Source organism: Monodon monoceros, unplaced genomic scaffold (genome assembly GCF_005190385.1).
Source record: "Monodon monoceros isolate NGI ecotype Baffin Bay Population unplaced genomic scaffold, NGI_Narwhal_1 Super_Scaffold_19, whole genome shotgun sequence".
In the NCBI taxonomy this organism is placed as follows: Eukaryota; Metazoa; Chordata; class Mammalia; order Artiodactyla; family Monodontidae; genus Monodon; species Monodon monoceros.
In genome coordinates, this window is record NW_021703775.1 from 37,274,191 (window position 1) to 37,292,679 (window position 18,489).

The 18,489-nt window shown below is 35.3% G+C and overlaps 1 protein-coding gene across 7 annotated transcripts in view; it reads left to right on the plus strand.

Moving 5' to 3' along the window:
• Positions 1-18,489, plus strand: part of USP34 (ubiquitin specific peptidase 34) — a 231,592-nt gene that overhangs the window by 205,211 nt on the left and 7,892 nt on the right. For 5 of the 7 annotated variants that reach the window (XM_029232068.1, XM_029232067.1, XM_029232070.1 and 2 more), the window contains 8 exons: positions 3,464-4,098; positions 6,035-6,192; positions 7,654-7,732; positions 9,303-9,429; positions 10,045-10,152; positions 11,450-11,554; positions 11,670-11,794; positions 12,803-12,926. In XM_029232068.1, coding sequence (XP_029087901.1) covers positions 3,464-4,098; positions 6,035-6,192; positions 7,654-7,732; positions 9,303-9,429; positions 10,045-10,152; positions 11,450-11,554; positions 11,670-11,794; positions 12,803-12,926 — 1,461 coding nt within the window. The remainder of the gene's footprint in view (positions 1-3,463; positions 4,099-6,034; positions 6,193-7,653; positions 7,733-9,302; positions 9,430-10,044; positions 10,153-11,449; positions 11,555-11,669; positions 11,795-12,802; positions 12,927-18,489) is intronic. The other 2 variants (XM_029232072.1, XM_029232073.1) reach the window with 2 other exon arrangements.

Below are 18,489 nucleotides of genomic sequence, written 5' to 3' on the forward strand. Positions count from 1 at the left end.
AACCAGAAAGTAAGGAAGTACTCCCAAAACAAAATGATGGGGGTATGTCAAAGGGACATAGAACCAACCTGAAAGAGCTCCCAATGCCCAAAGCTGGAACAATTTGAGAGAAAAAATAATTAACATGGCACTGAATTGTAATCCAAAGTATAAAATAAATACCCATGAGTCCATACTGATATAAATGAATGACTGAATAAACAAAGAAATGGAGAAGAGACAAATCTCCCATACAGAAGAATTCCAAAAAATTTATGTACATCTTCCCCCCCAAAAGGGAAACCCCCTTGAGTGTGAGCTTAGTGACTTGCTTTCAAAGAGTAGAGTATGAGGGATAGAGAAAATAACGTTAAGAAACTTGACAAACATTAAGTCAGGCAGATAATTAAGGTTAAAAATGTCACTGATAAGTCATGTTGATAGTATGTGCCCTTGATATGGTGTGATGCACAGGGCACTTCATCATGTGGTCTTCCTCCCAAAATCCCGTAACCTGAGTCTAACCATGATACACATCAGATAAACTTAATTTGAGGGACATTCTACAAAAATACCTGACCACTACTCCTCAAAACTGTCATGGTCTTCCAAAGAAAGTCTGAGAAAGTGTCACAGTCAAGAGGAGCTTAAGGAGACATGACATCTAAATCTCATGTATCCTAAATGAGATCCTAGAAGCAGAAAAAGAACATTAGGACAAAACTATTGAAATCTGAAGTGTGGAATTTAGTTAATAGTAATGTGCCAGTGTTGGTTCCTTAGTCACAACAAATGTACCATGGTAATAATGTTAACAGGGGAAATGGGAGAAGGGTGTATAGGAACTGTCTGTTCTACCTCTTCTAAAATAAAAGGTTTATTAGGGGAAAACATGTTTCAGTGGTGGGTACACATGGATTGGCAATGGTACTCTGCTCATAGGCTTTTTTTCCTGCCAGTTTAGTTAACCCCACAGTAATGGGATATTTATAAGAGCTGACACATATGCTGGTTGGTATTTATGTCCTGACTCCTGACCATAAAACAATTAAAAACTTTTGCTGAACCAAACAAACAAAAAAACCAAAACAAAAAGAAAAGCTTTTTAGCTAGCTGGTACACCTAACATTCATAGTAGTGCTAAAGAAATAGCATTCTCATACACTGCAGTGACATTGTAAGTTAATATTACCCTTATGAAACGCAGCTTAGCAGTATGTACCAAGATCCTTAATTTTTTTTTCCCTTTTTCAACTCAGTAATACCATTGCAGGGATTCTGGTATAAGTAAGTCATCCAGTATATGAATGTCCAACAGCATTATTTGTAAGTGTGAAAAATTTTAAACTAGATGTTCATATAGGAAATAAGTTGTTATGCATCATTTAAAAATTATAATAGTGAAGACTATAGAAATACGAAAACATGCTTTTGAAATAATATAACTTGAAATAGGGGCCCAAATATTTGAATAGAATCAGTATAACTCAGTAAGAATTAGGGTAACATGGATAGAAGAAAAGCTACAGAGAAATACTTGTAAATCCTACAAAATAATTTTAAGGAATGACTGTTCAGAATATTTAGCGAAAAGAAAATGGTGACACGATAGGTGTCTTAAAATAGTTGAGTTGCCATATAGAAATGGACAATTTGTTCTAAGTTCTCTAGACCCAGGAATTTTTAAGTTATAGCAAGGCAGTTTTTAGAAAGATGGTCTGTTCTTCTACATTGACTTCCCTGTTGGTTCTCAAAGATAAAAATAAAAAGTCGTGTGTTTTTTTTCCCCTAGCAGAACTTACTTTTTATTTAAAAGCAAATAGTTTTTATAGAAATAAGTAGATGGTTAGGTATGTGATAAAGCAAAACAAAATGTTAATTGTAGAATTTATGTGGTAGGTCCATGGGTCATTATTTAGTAGAATGTTTTCAACCTTTCACAGTGTTCGAAATTTTTTCAAAATAAAATGTTGGGGTAAAAGTATTTAACTTAAACTGAATAAATTTTTTAATAAAATTATTTTCTCAATTGCAGTTTTATACAAATTTGATCAAGATGACACCTACATGCCAAGTTTTTATATTTGAAACACATATCAAACTGAGCCTAACTGAAAACAGGCTAATCAGAGCAATATATAGGTGATGAAATATGTAGAAATGGAGTATTGTGCAAAAATAAAGTTTAATTTGACATCCATAAAAGAGATTACAATTAATTTTAGAAACCCTAACTGTATTTGCTTTGGTAGTATGATGGAAGTTATCAAATTATAGGTAGAATAGTGGGAGACAGAATTAGTAGGTGTATTGAAAAGGGTTATACTAAGGCATTAGATGCCTTGAGTAGGCTCTGTAATGAATGTTGTTAGGACGATTAACCATGAGTCTGACAATCAAGGTTTGAATTCCAGCTCTGCCACTTGCTGTGGAAAATGGGGTAGTCATACTGTTTTAAGTCTGAGTAAAAGTGGAGATAATAAAACTAATACCAACTACATAAAGAATTGTTAAATTTAAGCATTTGATAAATGTTAGCAGTTCTTGTTGTTGTTTGTGTGTTACCATTATCATCGTCATCATCATCATCATCGTTTCTCGAAGTCAAGTCTGGGCTCCCCCTTTTTATCTATGTGACCTTGGTCTTTGCTTCTCTAAGATTCAGATTTTCCAGTGTATCATCACCTACCTCCAGGATGATTGTGAGGGATTAAATGAGATGATATTTGCAACGTACCTAGCTTAGTGCCTTGCTAATAGTAACTCCTTTTACAGATGGGTTCAACTAATGAGTCATTATCCTCTCAGAATTATACCATAGGCTTAATAACATTTTCCAGGTATGTTGAAGGAAGGGATTCTTTTCTCTGCATGCAAGGTTAGCCTAGAAGACTTTCAGAGATTTTCCAAAGTTAATGTTCTATAATTGGCATATATATATATAATCTTTATAATACAAAAGGCTTTTAGATAGATCTTATTCTATCTTTATAATGTAAGTTTACCATTATCTACAAAATAATACTGAATTATTTTGTAATAATTGATAAAGAAGAGGAAAACCAAGACCCTAAATTAATGATTTGGTATGTCAGACAGCGTTATGTAGGTCTTCTGGCTCCAAATGCTGTGTTCTTCCTGTTAAACCATATTATTCCCTGAGAAGAAATAAAATGATAAAACAAATGGGAAAATTCTACGTCTTGGGAAAGCTAAACAAAAGAGGTTTAAAACTTTGTTTATGCGATTGTTGTCACCACTTAAAAAATAGCAGTGACAAAATGGAAGACGTCTGTTTTTGTCATTCCTTGGGATTTCTCTGGTACCAGTGGTAGAGCAGAAAGATATTAAAAGAGATGTTCATGTCCCTTAATTTTTATTCATTTTAATTTTTAAAGGGAAGAGTGACTTTGTGTTTAATGACTGCTCTTCAGTCTATTTTATATCTTGTAAGCATCTGACAGTTTTGTTTTACATTTTATAGCTGCAGCTTATCTTCTGGTGTCCCTTATACCAAGCAATTCATTCCGCCAGATGTTCCGGTCAACAAGGTCTTTGCACATCCCAACCCGTGACCTTCCACTCAGTCCAGACACAACAGTAGTCCTACATCAGGTCTACAACGTGCTCCTTGGTTTGCTCTCAAGAGCCAAACTTTATGTTGATGCTGCTGTTCATGGCACTACAAAGCTAGTGCCCTATTTTAGCTTTATGACTTACTGTTTAATTTCCAAAACTGAGAAGCTGATGTTTTCCACATATTTCATGGATTTGTGGAACCTTTTCCAGCCTAAACTTTCTGAGCCAGCAATAGCTACAAATCACAATAAACAGGCTTTGCTTTCATTTTGGTACAATGTGTGTGCTGACTGTCCAGAGAATATCCGCCTTATTGTTCAGAACCCAGTGGTAACCAAGAACATTGCCTTCAATTACATCCTTGCTGACCATGATGATCAGGATGTGGTGCTTTTTAACCGTGGGATGCTGCCTGCCTACTACGGCATTCTGAGGCTCTGCTGTGAACAGTCTCCTGCATTTACACGACAACTGGCTTCTCACCAGAACATTCAGTGGGCCTTTAAGAATCTTACACCACATGCCAGCCAATACCCTGGAGTAAGTAAAATGATAACTCTTGTATCTGTATCCTCAAATTGATTGGAAATACCTGTTTTTCCCGTTGTGGCATGTAGTGACAAAATATGGGAGTACAGTCAGACTTTAACTGTTCTTTCTTAAAGACTTAAGGTTTATTTGTTTTCTTAAATACATGTATAAAATGTTGTTATAAAATTGATAAGTGTGTGGATAATTTTTCTTAGGTTGATATTGAAATTTTATCTCTAATGGAACTTACTTATGTTAATTTGTGGTTTTGTTAATGAGTCTTTCATATATACCTAATGAAAAAGTTCAGCTTTGTGGTACAGTTTTAAGGAAGTGAGTATTTACTGTTTAGATATTATCAACATATACATGCTATGCTAAGCTGTAAGCTAGACAATATTTTATCTTAGCTGTAGTATTCCCTAGGGTTTTTTTGTTTGTTCACACTACGTTGAAGTGAATGAAATGGCTAAGAGGTGGGCCTATCAGAGTACAAATATATACCATCTAAATCTGATCCCTTTTTCTCTGCAGACTATAGGTTTTATTTAAAAATTTCCCCTCTCCATGTTAGGCTGTCATTCCTGGATATTTCTTTTCATTGTTGCCTCTTACTCTTTGTTGTAAACTCAAGCTTACACCAAGAGGGTATACATCTGGGAAGGGGGTTGGAAGCAGAGTGCAGAACGCTTTTTCAAGCTGTTGTCAACCCAGAGGCTAAAAACTGCTAATAAGAAAAATTTTTTGCTTACTTTAAGGGGAGTATAGGAGAAGGAACTTTTTCAAGACATTCAACACTTACTTAAGAGCTCAGTCAAATGACTACAATAAAGGGTATTTTAAGTATTGGTATCCTTGAATTGTGTGCTACACTTCTTTTTCCTGTTGAAGGAAGAAAGGACATTAACTGTCCTTTAGACATAATGTAGTGAATTGTTATTTCTCACCCAGAAAGAATAACCTTATTTCCTGTTAAGAAAGTTAGAATGCCTATAATAAAGGAAAGAAAGTGAGTATATTAAGTACCAAAAGAGGTTCAAAGCCAAGGTTATAAGAATACGGAAGGAGAATGAGAGTCTGCCGAACTTAGAAGGAGTTAGGACAGAATTTATTAAGATTCAGTGGATTTTTCTCTATCGCATTCACATAAATAATCTCCGATTTAGTTACTAAACATGATGTCTGTAAGTTAAATATACCTTTGATGAGTGCTGGGTGAGTTAGAATATTTATCCCCTAATGTTGTTAGGCATCAATGAAATGTAACATCTTTATTTTAGAACTTATCAGTTAGAGATTTTTTGTGAAAATGGTGCTTAAATCAATTTTTGCCATGACAAATATGAAGGTTGGGGGTTTCAGGTCTTTGATAAGTATGTATTAGAAGAACAGCCCTTTCCTAACATGCCCATGAGTAAATGAGTTTATAAAACCACAGCTAGTGATTTTACTAAAATATTAGTTCCCATGTTTCATCCATCTTGAGCTGGATCATCTATCAGTCTAGAAAGATCATTCCAAATGTTGGCACAAAGGGTTTTCTCGAAGCAGTATTAATTCAGGTGTAATTGAGGGGTGTAAAATCTTTGTGACAGAGTAATAATTTCTCATTTACTATAGAAAAGGGGGGGCAAAGGATGGGCATACATCTCTGGAACATATATTTGACATTATAAAGCTAGTAATTTAAACAGTTTTAACACTAAAGTTGAATAAGTTGAATTTACTTGTAGTCTTTAATCTGGAAATTCTATTTTAAGATTATTTTCTTTTAGTGAATAATATATTGCATTTTAAAAATAGAATCCACTGCTAATTTTATAATTATTCTTGGATGGTACTGCAATCTAACTTAATTTGTGTAATTTTAAGAACTGGCTAATGAGCATAACACTTAGAAATGAGAAGCAGATAGATCACCATAATGCTTATTTGCCCTTTTCAGGCAGTAGAAGAACTATTTAACCTGATGCAGCTGTTCATAGCTCAGAGGCCAGATATGAGAGAAGAAGAATTGGAAGATATTAAACAGTTTAAGAAAACAACCATAAGTTGTTACTTACGTTGCTTAGACGGCCGCTCCTGCTGGACTACTTTAATAAGGTAAAAAGATATTTTCTGGTGTTTTTTGTTTGTTTTGTTTTTACAAGTGAAGGGATGGGGACCATCATCTTGACATTAAAGAGGAATAATTTAAATTGTTTATAACTGAAATTTTACCACTTCTTTAAGGTTATTGGGAAAGCATTTAAACCTTTAGACACCTTGGAGGAATTTATATTTTGAGAGTTAATTAGCTACTTTTAATAGTTTTTATTTTGATTTGGTTTTGGATTATCTATGTGTGTTTTATCAGAATCATAGAATTTTAGGGTTGGAAGGAACCTTAATGTACCATCTTCCACCTAAAGCTTAAATCCTCCTCTCTGTGGCAATTCATTCTAACTTATGCTTGGACAGTTCAGTCCTAGAGGTCTCCAGAAATAGCTTACTCCATCTTTGGATAAGTTTCATTGTTAATATGTTTCTCATTTTAGTTAGTCCAGATCTATCTATCTTTTTTAACTATAGGAATTCGCCAAAATACCAAAATATCTTTACAGTTAATTGTTCAGAGCTACAGAAGTTATTGAATGACTATAAAGGAACTGCTACAAATTACACTTAATTTCCTTTAACTGTAGAAATTAAGTCTAGGTTAATTTCTGTATATTAAATCTAAGACTTGGGGCTGATGTCTTTTATTAGGCCCACATTTTTTGGCAATACTTTCTTTTTTTTTTTTTCCCGGTACGTGGGCCTCTCACTGTCGTGGCCTCTCCCGTTGCGGAGCACAGGCTCAATGGCCATGGCTCATGGGCCCAGCCGCTCCACGGCACATGGGATCTTCCCGGACCGGGGCACGAACCCGTGTCCCCTGCATCGGCAGGCGGACTCTCAACCACTGCGCCACCAGGGAAGCCCCTGATTATTTTTTTTTTAAATGAAAGAAAACATCTCATTAAAGTAGAAGGATTTCCAGTTGTACTATATAATAGCAGTTTCCAGTACTTAATAATGAAATAAAATCGATTAACAAGAGTAATGCAGCTACTTTTGGATGATTATTATATAGATTATTTTCAAGGCCAACATATGTTTTGGGTTTTTTTCCCCCCTCCTGTTGTTCTTCCCAGTAACTAGCTGATGAGTGCTTCAATAATACCAAGTGTATTTTATTGTTATCTGGAACTTAACATACTGTAGAAGATAAACCCATTATAAAAAGAAACACTGTTTCTACTGAAACTTTAAAAATATTCCTGTCAGCACCTCTCTTCCACCATTGTGGATAATTAAGAGTTGACCAGTGTAATACTAGTAGACATAACTTTTCTCTAAGTTGCACTGAGGGTTTCTTATTTAATATTATCTTTTATTATATTACTAAGGACTAGATGTAGCTGTCTCTTTTTTGTAGGTAAGAAGGTAGAGAACCTAAATGACAATTTACTTCTATTTTTTTTATCACCTAAGTGTTCTGTTCAGATTCAGAGTTCTCAAACTGGTCTCTGTGTTTTCTAGTGCCTTCAGAATACTATTAGAATCTGATGAAGACAGACTTCTTGTTGTATTTAATCGAGGGTTGATCTTGATGACTGAGGTAAATACTTTATTGCGTTTTACTGTAGATTTATTTCAATTTAATGTTCTCACCCAAACTTTTTGTTTTGTGGATATTTAAAGTTTATTGTAAACTGTTTTACAGGTGTCTGGATTTTAAATATGCAAATCAGTAAATGCTAATTTACATTCCAAGAAGAATTAGGTCACAGTTTTGGGGTGCTGTTTTATTTCCATAGCAATTACATACTTTTCCCCTCAGTTTGTATTTAGAACACTTGAAATAGACTAGTTTTATAAATTCATTTGTAAGACTAGAAATGGATGAAATCTGTAGGATTTGAGGACACACATAATTTCTCAAGAGTGTGCTTATTTGACCCAGTTCCTCATCAGAGGAAGCTAGTGAGATTGTTACAGGTGGTTACAATCAGCTGTTAATCTTTCCCATGATTATTGAACATCCACTGTGAGATGATTTTAAGTCCACAGAGGTGCATAGTACCCTTTATTCTGATAACGGAGGTAAGATGAAAGTACATGCCAAGGGCACCATGAAAATTAAGAGGTAGGATAGTTTTTTCAGTTGATGGTATTATAGAATAGGAATACAACATGTGAAACTGCCCTTTGAAGAATTTGGACTTGCAGAGATAAGCGGGAAAACATTTAGATAAATGACTTAATCAGCACAAAGGCAAGAAAGTATTGGTTGTATTCAACAAATACCAAATATTTCTGTTTGGCTAAAATGAAAGTATGTGAAGAGGAGTAGTGAGAATTTCATTCTTTCATTCAACAGATGTTTGAATGTCTACTCTGTGCCAGGCATTGTGCTAGGCACTGGGGATACAGCAGTGAACAAGACAGACATGGTTCCTGTCCTCACAGCTCACAGGTTAAATGCCACACAAGTACATTGTTCAGATTATGTACTGCCACAGATTCTAGGTTATGAATTTTCAGCTGTGAATTGCGAATAGTACATAGGCTATGGGGGACTGATTTGAGAGGATTAGAAAGAAGGTGCATTGGTGTAAAATGAAATAGGAAAAAACTAAGGATTTCATTAAGCTAGTACTGTTAAAGGAATCAAAAGATTTAACAAGCCAATATGATTAAAGGAATTCCTACCTTTTGGAGTTCTTTTACCTCTTTCAGACCTACTATTTTGAGTATGACTGACAGCTATTTCACCACTGTCTTTCATAGAAACCCTGGAAAGTTAGTTAAAGCAGTCACCTCTTCTCCCCAGTCTTCCTGTTGTTGCTGCTGCTTTGTAATCTCTAAAGCTTGCAGTCTTAGAGATATGTACTTAGAGCAAACAGTAACCCCCCCCAAAAAAAATCAGATTAAATAAATTATTCCTTCAAAGTAAAATGTAAACACAAAATATCACACTGTGAAAGTGAGGACTATTTTGTATTTTAAAAGAGCTGAATGGGAGCATTTGACTTGTAGATAGAAAGCAGATACATTTGCTTTGTGCAGATATGCACACACATAGTCTTAGTCTGAAAACATCTGTCATAGAGGATGAGCAGTACCATTTTGTGGCTCAATAAAGTAAAAGTGAAATGAAATTTTTCATTTTTTTAAATCACTTGTAGTCTTTCAACACACTGCATATGATGTATCATGAAGCCACAGCTTGCCACGTGACTGGAGACTTGGTAGAACTTCTGTCAATATTCCTTTCAGTTTTGAAGTCTACACGCCCGTATCTTCAGAGAAAAGGTTTGATTAATCCTACTTCTTATTTTTGTTAGTTTAACAATTAAAGAGAATCCACATGCTTCAGAGAATTTGTCTTCTTCTCTAATTTATGTACGGAAGACGGGGCTGATGTTAGCTAACCATTAGGAAACCTCCTGATATAAAACTGGAATGATCTTTTCTATTTTCTCTATCTCTGCCTGAAAAATAGGCAAGCATGCTGTAAGTGTCAAAATTTAGGAGATTGGAAAATATTTCTAAACACAGTAACAACATGAGTATTTGTGAAGCTCCTCTGGCTGGAAACTTACATGGCTTAGGTTAAATCATTTATTTTCAAGAGAAATAACTATAAAACAAACATCTCTCGTGTCCCTATAAAGTAGTGTGAACTTTGAAATGCATATAAATTCCTAGAAAATGGGGCATATCATCACTTAAAATATGTGCTTTTAAGAAATAGCAGGTTTAACAATAGTAGCCATCTCATGAAAATAATCACTTAACTTTCACCAAAGATGTTTATGTAATTAATTTGGATTTCTTAGTGTAAGCATTCTGTAGTTTACAACAGAAAATAATTGTGAGGAAGTTTGATCTCAAATGGCATATTTACATATGCTTTTGTGTTCGCAGATGTGAAACAAGCATTAATCCAGTGGCAGGAGCGCATTGAATTTGCCCATAAACTGTTAACTCTTCTTAATTCCTATAGCCCTCCAGAACTTAGAAATGCCTGTATAGGTAAGTTACTTGGAAAATATAGCTGTGTAAAAACCTAGTGGAAGAACATTTTTGTGGGATTGTGTGTATATGTAAGATGTAATGTTAGTTCTGTAGGGTTTGGAAGACATTTGTACTTCTTATGTGTGACTTACACTGGCCAGCAGATCCTAAGAAAATCGAGTTCTGTTTCTTAACATATCAATAATTAACTATGTCATTATAGGCAGGTCACTTTATATATGGGCTTGCTGACCTAAGCTTATCTATCTCTAGATCTCTTACAGCTCTGAAATCTTCTGATCCTATTTAAACAAGGTAGAATCATGCAGATGTTTACAGATTAGAACTGACATTGTAAAGAGTGGGGGTGATTATTTCCCTGTGAGTTCTTTTGCCTGAAGATACTTCCTAGTAGCCCTTCTTAGACTCCTGAGTATTTTATATTTTTACTAATTGCATATTTATAATGATAATTTGTGTCTGTTAAAGGACCCCCTTGTTTTAAATTCATATTGAATTTTTTACTGCCTTAGAAGCCATTTAAATAATCTTTAGAGACTATAGCTACTTATTTACAATTTCTCAAAATGACATGTATAACTGTCATGTAGAAGCAGTCAGTTTTGGCAGGTGTTGGCCTGATGTTCTGTAGAATTACAGGCCTACGCTTCTCCATTAAGAGGGGAAGGGTGCAGGACTTCCGTGGCAGTCCAGTGGTTAAGACTCTGCACTTCCACTGCAGGGGGCACGGGTTCGATCCCTGGTCAGGGAACTAAGATCCCACAGGCTGTGCAGCGTGGCCAAAAAAAAAAAAAAAGAGAGGAGGGGTGCATAGCAGTAACCGCTAATTGCCAGAAACTCCGCCAGTAGCCTGTCATCATGAGCTTTACTCCTATGTAATTACAGGATGAGAATCAGTCCAGCTAGCATCATGAAACATTAAAAGTAGATTAAGGATTCTCAGATCCAAAGAATTTTGAACCTTAGATTTATAAGCTGCTTTGATTGATTTTATGAAGATACATAATCAGTATGCATTAAATATTTCCCTCAGTGTACTTCTCCATGATGCTTCTCTTAATATAAACTTTGGTTTCTAAATGATGCCCGATTGTTGTTTAGTAACTCTGCTGATCCGGATTTGATTAAGCATCAGACAGAATTTCTCCCAGAGTTAAGTGCTAAAACAGTTTTAGACTCTAAAACTTTTTAGCTGCCACACTGCAATCAGTCACCCCAGTAGGATTTGTGAGTTTGAAAGTAGCAGGTAACATACTCCAGTTTTTTAATACCCAAATTGTATTTTTATTTTCAGATGTCCTCAAGGAACTTGTGCTTTTGAGTCCCCATGACTTTCTTCATACTCTGGTTCCATTTCTACAACACAACCATTGTACTTACCATCACAGTAATATACCAAGTATGTATTCATCTAGCACGGTAGTGAACATGGTTGGCATTTAATCTTTCTGCACACTGAAAAATGGAGATTTATTTTTTCAATTTATTCTTATTGTACACTTTTAATGTCTTAGTGTCTCTTGGACCTTATTTCCCTTGTCGAGAAAATACCAAGCTAATAGGAGGGAAAAGCAATATTCGGCCTCCGCGCCCTGAACTCAATATGTGCCTCTTGCCCACAATGGTGGAAACCAGTAAGGTATGTTGGGATGCCAGGAAAACCATGTTTTTCTAGTACACAGTAATTTGAAATTCCCCTCTGGCAGTTATGAGTATATTAGACTTAAATGATCATTTTGTGGATCCTAAGAAGATTAGACTCATTTGGACTTTTTCCTGCTCTGAAATGTTGGTTGAATATTTGCAAAATCAACAATAAGCACAAGTAGTAAGTTTTTTTCCCCCTCAATAAATATCCTAACAGACTCATTAGTATTTGTCACTAGGCTAAATTATAAATGGGTCATATATCTAAATCTGAAAGGTCAAGTTAGGTACTTACTATTGTTTATATTTCGCCATATAATCAATGACTTCTTTTACTGCCCTCTAATTATAATCCTTTGACCTAAGCCTAATTATCACTGACTGATAGATTTATCATCATTTATAGCCTAGTTCTTGTTCTCTAATACTTAACTCTAAAATAATGCTAATTCTAAATTATAGAGAGAAGGTACATTGACACAGGATAATTTATCTCAGTTGCAACACTTTCCTAAACAATTTTTCCACTTTATCTTTCCTCACCCCACTTTATTCACATTCTCCCTTGCCCACTGTCTTCAGATCTTAACTACATTTAAGAAGTTCTTATAAGATAAAATATTTAAAATAATTAACACTGTAGCAACCATTACAGAAATTATTTGGACTCTATTTCAAAAATCAAATTTAATTCACTCTTCTTGATGATATGTCTATAGAGCTCAAGTGTCACATTTTAAAATCCTACAGTAATTTTACTTTATTAAAGTATATAGAAATAAGGGGTAATTTTAATTGAAGGCATTTGCACACTGAAAATAAACTTGTGGCAATTAAGATCTTAATAACATTAACAGAAACTTGGAATTTAAAACTAGGTTCTTATAGAATTTAAATATTTAATCAGCTTTTTAGTTAAACTTATTACGTTTGCACAAAATATGCTCTTTAATTTATTATACAATTTAAGTGCAACCATTTTATCATCTTTAACCTTCAGGGCAAAGATGACGTTTATGATCGTATGCTGCTAGACTACTTCTTTTCTTATCATCAATTCATCCATCTATTATGCCGAGTTGCAATCAACTGTGAAAAATTTACTGAAACATTAGTTAAGCTGAGTAAGTATAAAAGATGAGCAGTAAATTCCACTGAATTATTTTAAGCCCGTAGCCATTCAGGAAGGGGAGGAAAAAAATGAGCCAATCCTTTTTTTTCTTTTTTAAAGTGAATGTTTAAAAATATTAATTATTCTCGGGAACATTTTTATGTTTATTAAGAAAACACCAACTTACTGGTTTCCATTGAATAGTTCTTCCCAGAGTTTCAGCTGGCTTATAAAGGAGTGTGGAGTAGGGCTGATCACTTTTGTACATAGAAGCCCAAGTCCTCCTCCATCTGCCCAGCAGAATTTAAAAACAAAAACCAAAAACTGCTCTGCTTAGGGAGGCAGGCTTAGAGATGGACTTCCCCAGCCCTGATCTGAGGGTAAGATGAGATCAGTAGTGCCAGCTGGCAACACCGGGAGCAAGCTGAGTGGACTTGCCAGGGTGAAGCAGAGGTGCATATATGAGTAAATTAGGAGGTAAGTCTCATAAAATAGAGGGGTGAGTGAGAAGGGAAACTTGAAAAGGAAGATATGAGAAATAGAAAAAATAATCAGTGAATTATGAAGGGGGGGAAACCTTGAATTATTTTTATGTAATATTGTCTCTCTGAGGATGTGCCTGAGAGCTCTTAGAGGACTGCTCCCTGTGGGTGACTTTTTCCAGCTGATAAGTCTTTAGAAGATAAGTAGCCCTCCAGGTGTCCCTTATCTCAGGACCTCCAGAGTTCTCAGGCTCTGTGTGCCCTGTGAATCTGTTGTCTTTAGGGATGGCCCAGGATCCTCTCCAGTGTACCGTAGGTTTGTTTCAGAGCATGGGAAGTGAAATACTCATGGAACCACCACCCAGGTCAAGAAATAACAATATTACTGTATCCTAGAAGTTCCCCCTTGTGCTCCTTCTCAATCACAACCCCTTCCTTCCTGTGGAAAAGGTTTTGGTCCACTATAGATAGGGCGAAAGATGTGAACATACCTTAGGTTTTGTTATCCAAGAAGAATGAAGTGGTAACAACTGTCAGGGATAATTCCTCTTCAGAAAAACCATCTTATTGGTAAGTGTTTAGAGTGTCTTCAGATTTGAAAGGGTGTTCCTTCCACCGGTTTTCATTAGCTAGTTTTATATATATGTGGCTGAAGATTGGGGGGTGGGCGGGTGAGGATATATTCAGATCGGCCAGTTCATGATTATATAATTGGGTTGTGGCACTTGATAAAAAGCTAAAACCTAGCAGTGGCAATGATCAAGTGTGGGGAAATATCCAGGAGATCTAGTAACACAGCCTTGCTCCCAGATAAGAAGGAAGACTTACAAACATGCTGACCTTAAGAAAAGTTCTTAGTAATCGTGTTCATATGATTTATACCAAAAGTTACGTGAGGAGCTATTTTATCTACTTGAACAGCTCTGACCAAATAATGAATGTTCTACCCTGTGTGGGACTGTCTTCCTCATCAACACAAATACCTAGTTTTGGGGAAATTAAACATGGGGAGGAGAAGGAGGAGGGAAAGAAAGGAAACACAGCCATCCATATTAGCTGAATCAACTTCCATAGTATTTTATGCTCTCATCACTTATACTCAGGAAGCACAGTTGTGCTGGCTCGTGGTGTTTGGTTCTCTACATAAGCACTATTCTTTAGAACTTTCTACCAGGATGGAAATATTCTCCAGCTGCATCACCATCCACAGTGTGATAGCCACTGGCCATATGTGAGTGTTGAGAGCTTGAAATGTGATTAGGGAAGTGAATTTTTTATTTTAACCAAATTAATTTTAAATAGCCAGATGTGGCTGGTGGCTACTGTATTGCATAGGACAGCTCTAGATATAAACCAAAACCTTAAAAAATTGAGCAGGAAAAAAATTTTTTCATGGTTATATCTTAGTTAATGTAGAAAATTGGACATTGTTTTAGATATGAAGTAAAACAGAGACCTAAAAGCAGTGCTCATGCTTCTTACAAATGGAAGAATTATGTCCCAGTGTTTGAAAGTAACTCCCTCTTCTAGCTGAAATGACTGTTTACAAGGAGAGGCCACTAGGAAAGAGCTTGAGAAAGCAAAGCCCACATTAACGACTGTGATGGGAAGCAGAGAGTTGATAGGGAGTTTTAATTTGTATATAGTTTCTTCAAGAAATTATATTTGGCAACAAGAGAGGGAAGGGTAAGCTTAAACTGGTTATGTCCTTAATCATTTGAGTCTTAAGGCTAGGTGGTCCAAGGGCCAGAATATCATGACTGTAGGTAGAAGTGTCTCAAGACCTGTATTGGATTGCAAGTCATTCCAGATTTGATGAAAAGTCTTTATGGTAATTCTTACATGGGTAACTGAGTAGATTTTAAGATTTGTTAGGGGGATAAAAAGGAATTACACAATAATTGTAGATTAGAATTACAGGGGATAGAGTTGCAGGTCCTAAATAGTAAACAAAGGGAGCGTTGAAGTGCTCTTGAAGTGAGGACAGTCAGGCATAGGGTTAGGGGAGACAGAGAAAAAGTGGGAAGAGAATTCCGGGAATGTGAACAAAGCTGCTGACTGCCATATGAAATACTAGTGTGTCTTGAGACCGCAGTATTTTGATATTTAAAAAGAGCCAATTTTTAGCCAGAAAAATTTTGCAAAAGAAGAATAGTGCCAGATTACTGGCACTATTGATTTCCAGAATACTTACTAAAGATAACAGTAATTTTTTAAAAAATTTTTTGGTATTTAATACATAGTTCACAATTCAAAGCAATATCAAAAAGGTGTATACATCACCGTTTCACTCACAGACATGCCCACCATCAATTTTATTCATTTTTTTTTGCATAAAAACAGCAAGTATTGGTTTATTTTCTCCCTTTCTTATGTAAATGTCCTCCATATTCTCGGAGGACCAACTGTGGATTGAAATTTCCACTACAGTCATTGTATTACCATTTTATATAAGGATATTCAGCATCGGGGGCTCCTGGAACCAATCCCCCATGAATACCCAGGGAATGACTGTAAATCTAATGATTAAAACCACACGATGCAGATATGGAAGCACATAAGTAGAACAGTGGAAAAACAGCCCCAGAACAAACATAAGGATACACAAGGATTTGATAGATAACAAAGGTGACATATCAGAGTAGTGGAAAATGGGTAATATTGAGATGATTGGCTAGCTGTCTGGGAAAGGAGAGGCAAGAGTAATATCTTCTTTGCTTCTTAGACCAAAATACATCCTAGGAGGATTAAATATTTAATTGTGAAAAATAAAATCCTAGAAATATTAAAGAAAAAACATAGGATCATATGGATACCACCTTGAGATTTGAAGGACTGTGTTAAGCAGGACACGAAACCCAGAAACAATAAAATAAATTGAAATTTTTGACTACATAAAAATTGGAAGTACTACATGTTGAAAATGCCATAAATTGAATTAAAATACAAACAGCTAATGGGGAAAATATTTGCATTCTTAACAGATAAATGGCTAGTAGTGCCAATGGCCAATGTACAGAGAGTTTTTAGGATTCAGCAAGATGGTAAAGAACATTAAAAGAAGCAAAGGACATGAAGAAGGCAGTACACATGCGCGCACGCACACACACACACACACACACACACACACACACACAATAAATGTTTGGTAACCATATGAGAAGTTGCCAATCCTTACTAATAAAGAAAGCAAACAACAATTATTTCTTTTTTTTTTCCCCCCAACTATGAGATGAAGTTTAGATGATATGCATACTTACACAGTTTGGGGAAAGAGGAGATCTTATAATGGGGTCAGTTTGGAGAGGCAGTTTAGATTGTTTGTGCCCTTTGCCCCAGCAGTACCAGATCTAGGAATCCACCCTAAATCTACTCATAAAAGTGTACAATAACATACATAGGATGTTTATTTTCAATTGGTTTGTATTGGGTAAAACTGGAAACAACTGAAATGTCTATCAATAGAAGCCTAATTAAGTAAAACATAGTTCATTTGTATTATATAGTCTTTAAAATAAAAAGATAGGAATTGACCTTGTTTCACATGAAAAAAGCAAATTGGAAAACATACAGAATATGACCACATTCTTATAAACAAGGGGGAAGAAATCAGTACATGTAAAAAAAAAAATGGAGGATTATAATCTTAACTGTATAAGGATAAAATTATGGAATGCTTTTATTTTCTAGGTTAAATATCTAGAAGATTTAAATTATTTGTAATGTTCATGCATTGGTTTTATATTTGAGGAAAAAATTTTTTTCAAAACATAGAAAATTGGTACTGCAAACCCTAATCGTACCAAATTTTTTAGGTACCATAGTTAACGTGCAGATTAACAAGATGTCCAAGTAAAATTAAACTAAATAACAAATCCCTAGATTTCATCATTTAATTTTCATTTTTAGGGACAAAACAAGAATATCACCTTTACTATTTGACATTAGTTTTTCTTTTGTTTTTTGGGTTTTTTTTATTGTTTGACATTAGTTTTTGAAAGTTTTCTTAATGCATTAGTAAGTGAAAGATTTTTTGCAAGTAACATGATGTACCTAGAAAATCCATAATCTTCAAAATCTCTATAATTAAAAAATTAATATAGTTGATAGAAGTAAACAGATTAAAAATTCATATTATAAAAAGCACAGCTCTTGTTCATGTTTCAGCTTTTTGTGATATCAAGGTGGTACTGATTGGAGAAACAACTGGTTAGCTGTTTCCCAAAAGGCTTCTTAGGATGAATATACTTCAAACAAGTGCCAATCATTCAGTACAGATAGGAAACCAGCTTTTACCCATCCACCAAGGGCAAATCCATTTATCCTAGGTTATACATGGTAATTACATTTAATAGACATACATATAATTTAGGGGTTGGTTACCAGTTTGTTAATTTACAAAGAACAATTGGCACAGGGATCTGAATGTTACGTGGTAGGGCCAGCAGATTTTTTTCCAGTAACCTACATGGGAAGCTGAATAAACAATAATAGGTTGCTCAGTGGGTATGAAGTCAGAAATAGGGGAATTAGAAGAATCAGATGTGATATTCTAAGGCCGAAGCTCTCACTTCCCATGGATAATGCTTGGATGGGATAAATACTCCTATAGAAAGCTGGACAAAGAATCATAACACAATTCAGATAGGAGAAACCCTAACTGGTAAATATACATATGAAATATTTCATCCTCACAGCAATCATCTGAATTACCATTTTACCTACAAAAACAGTTTTTAAAAGATTTTTCTTTTAAAAACACACTCAGCCGCTTCTGCAGTATAAAGGTGCTTCTGTTGAGGAAGCAATATGTTTGGAACAGCTTTTCATTATTGCTTATTAGTTCCTCCATGGGTGGGAACAGGGTGGGGTAAGGACCCTATTGTTAAGGATGCCTGAAGTCACAGGATGAAGAAAGATAAGTGATATAGGAGCCAGGATGTTTTAGGCCTGCCCGTCCTGTTTACTGAGGTAAGGCGTGGAATTGTGCCTGCGAATGCTGGTGATTGCATCTCCCTGTGCTTTGCACCCAGTAAGTGACACCCCAGAAGGTATTGGAGGAGTGTGTAGAATAGAATGGCATTGGCCTCTACC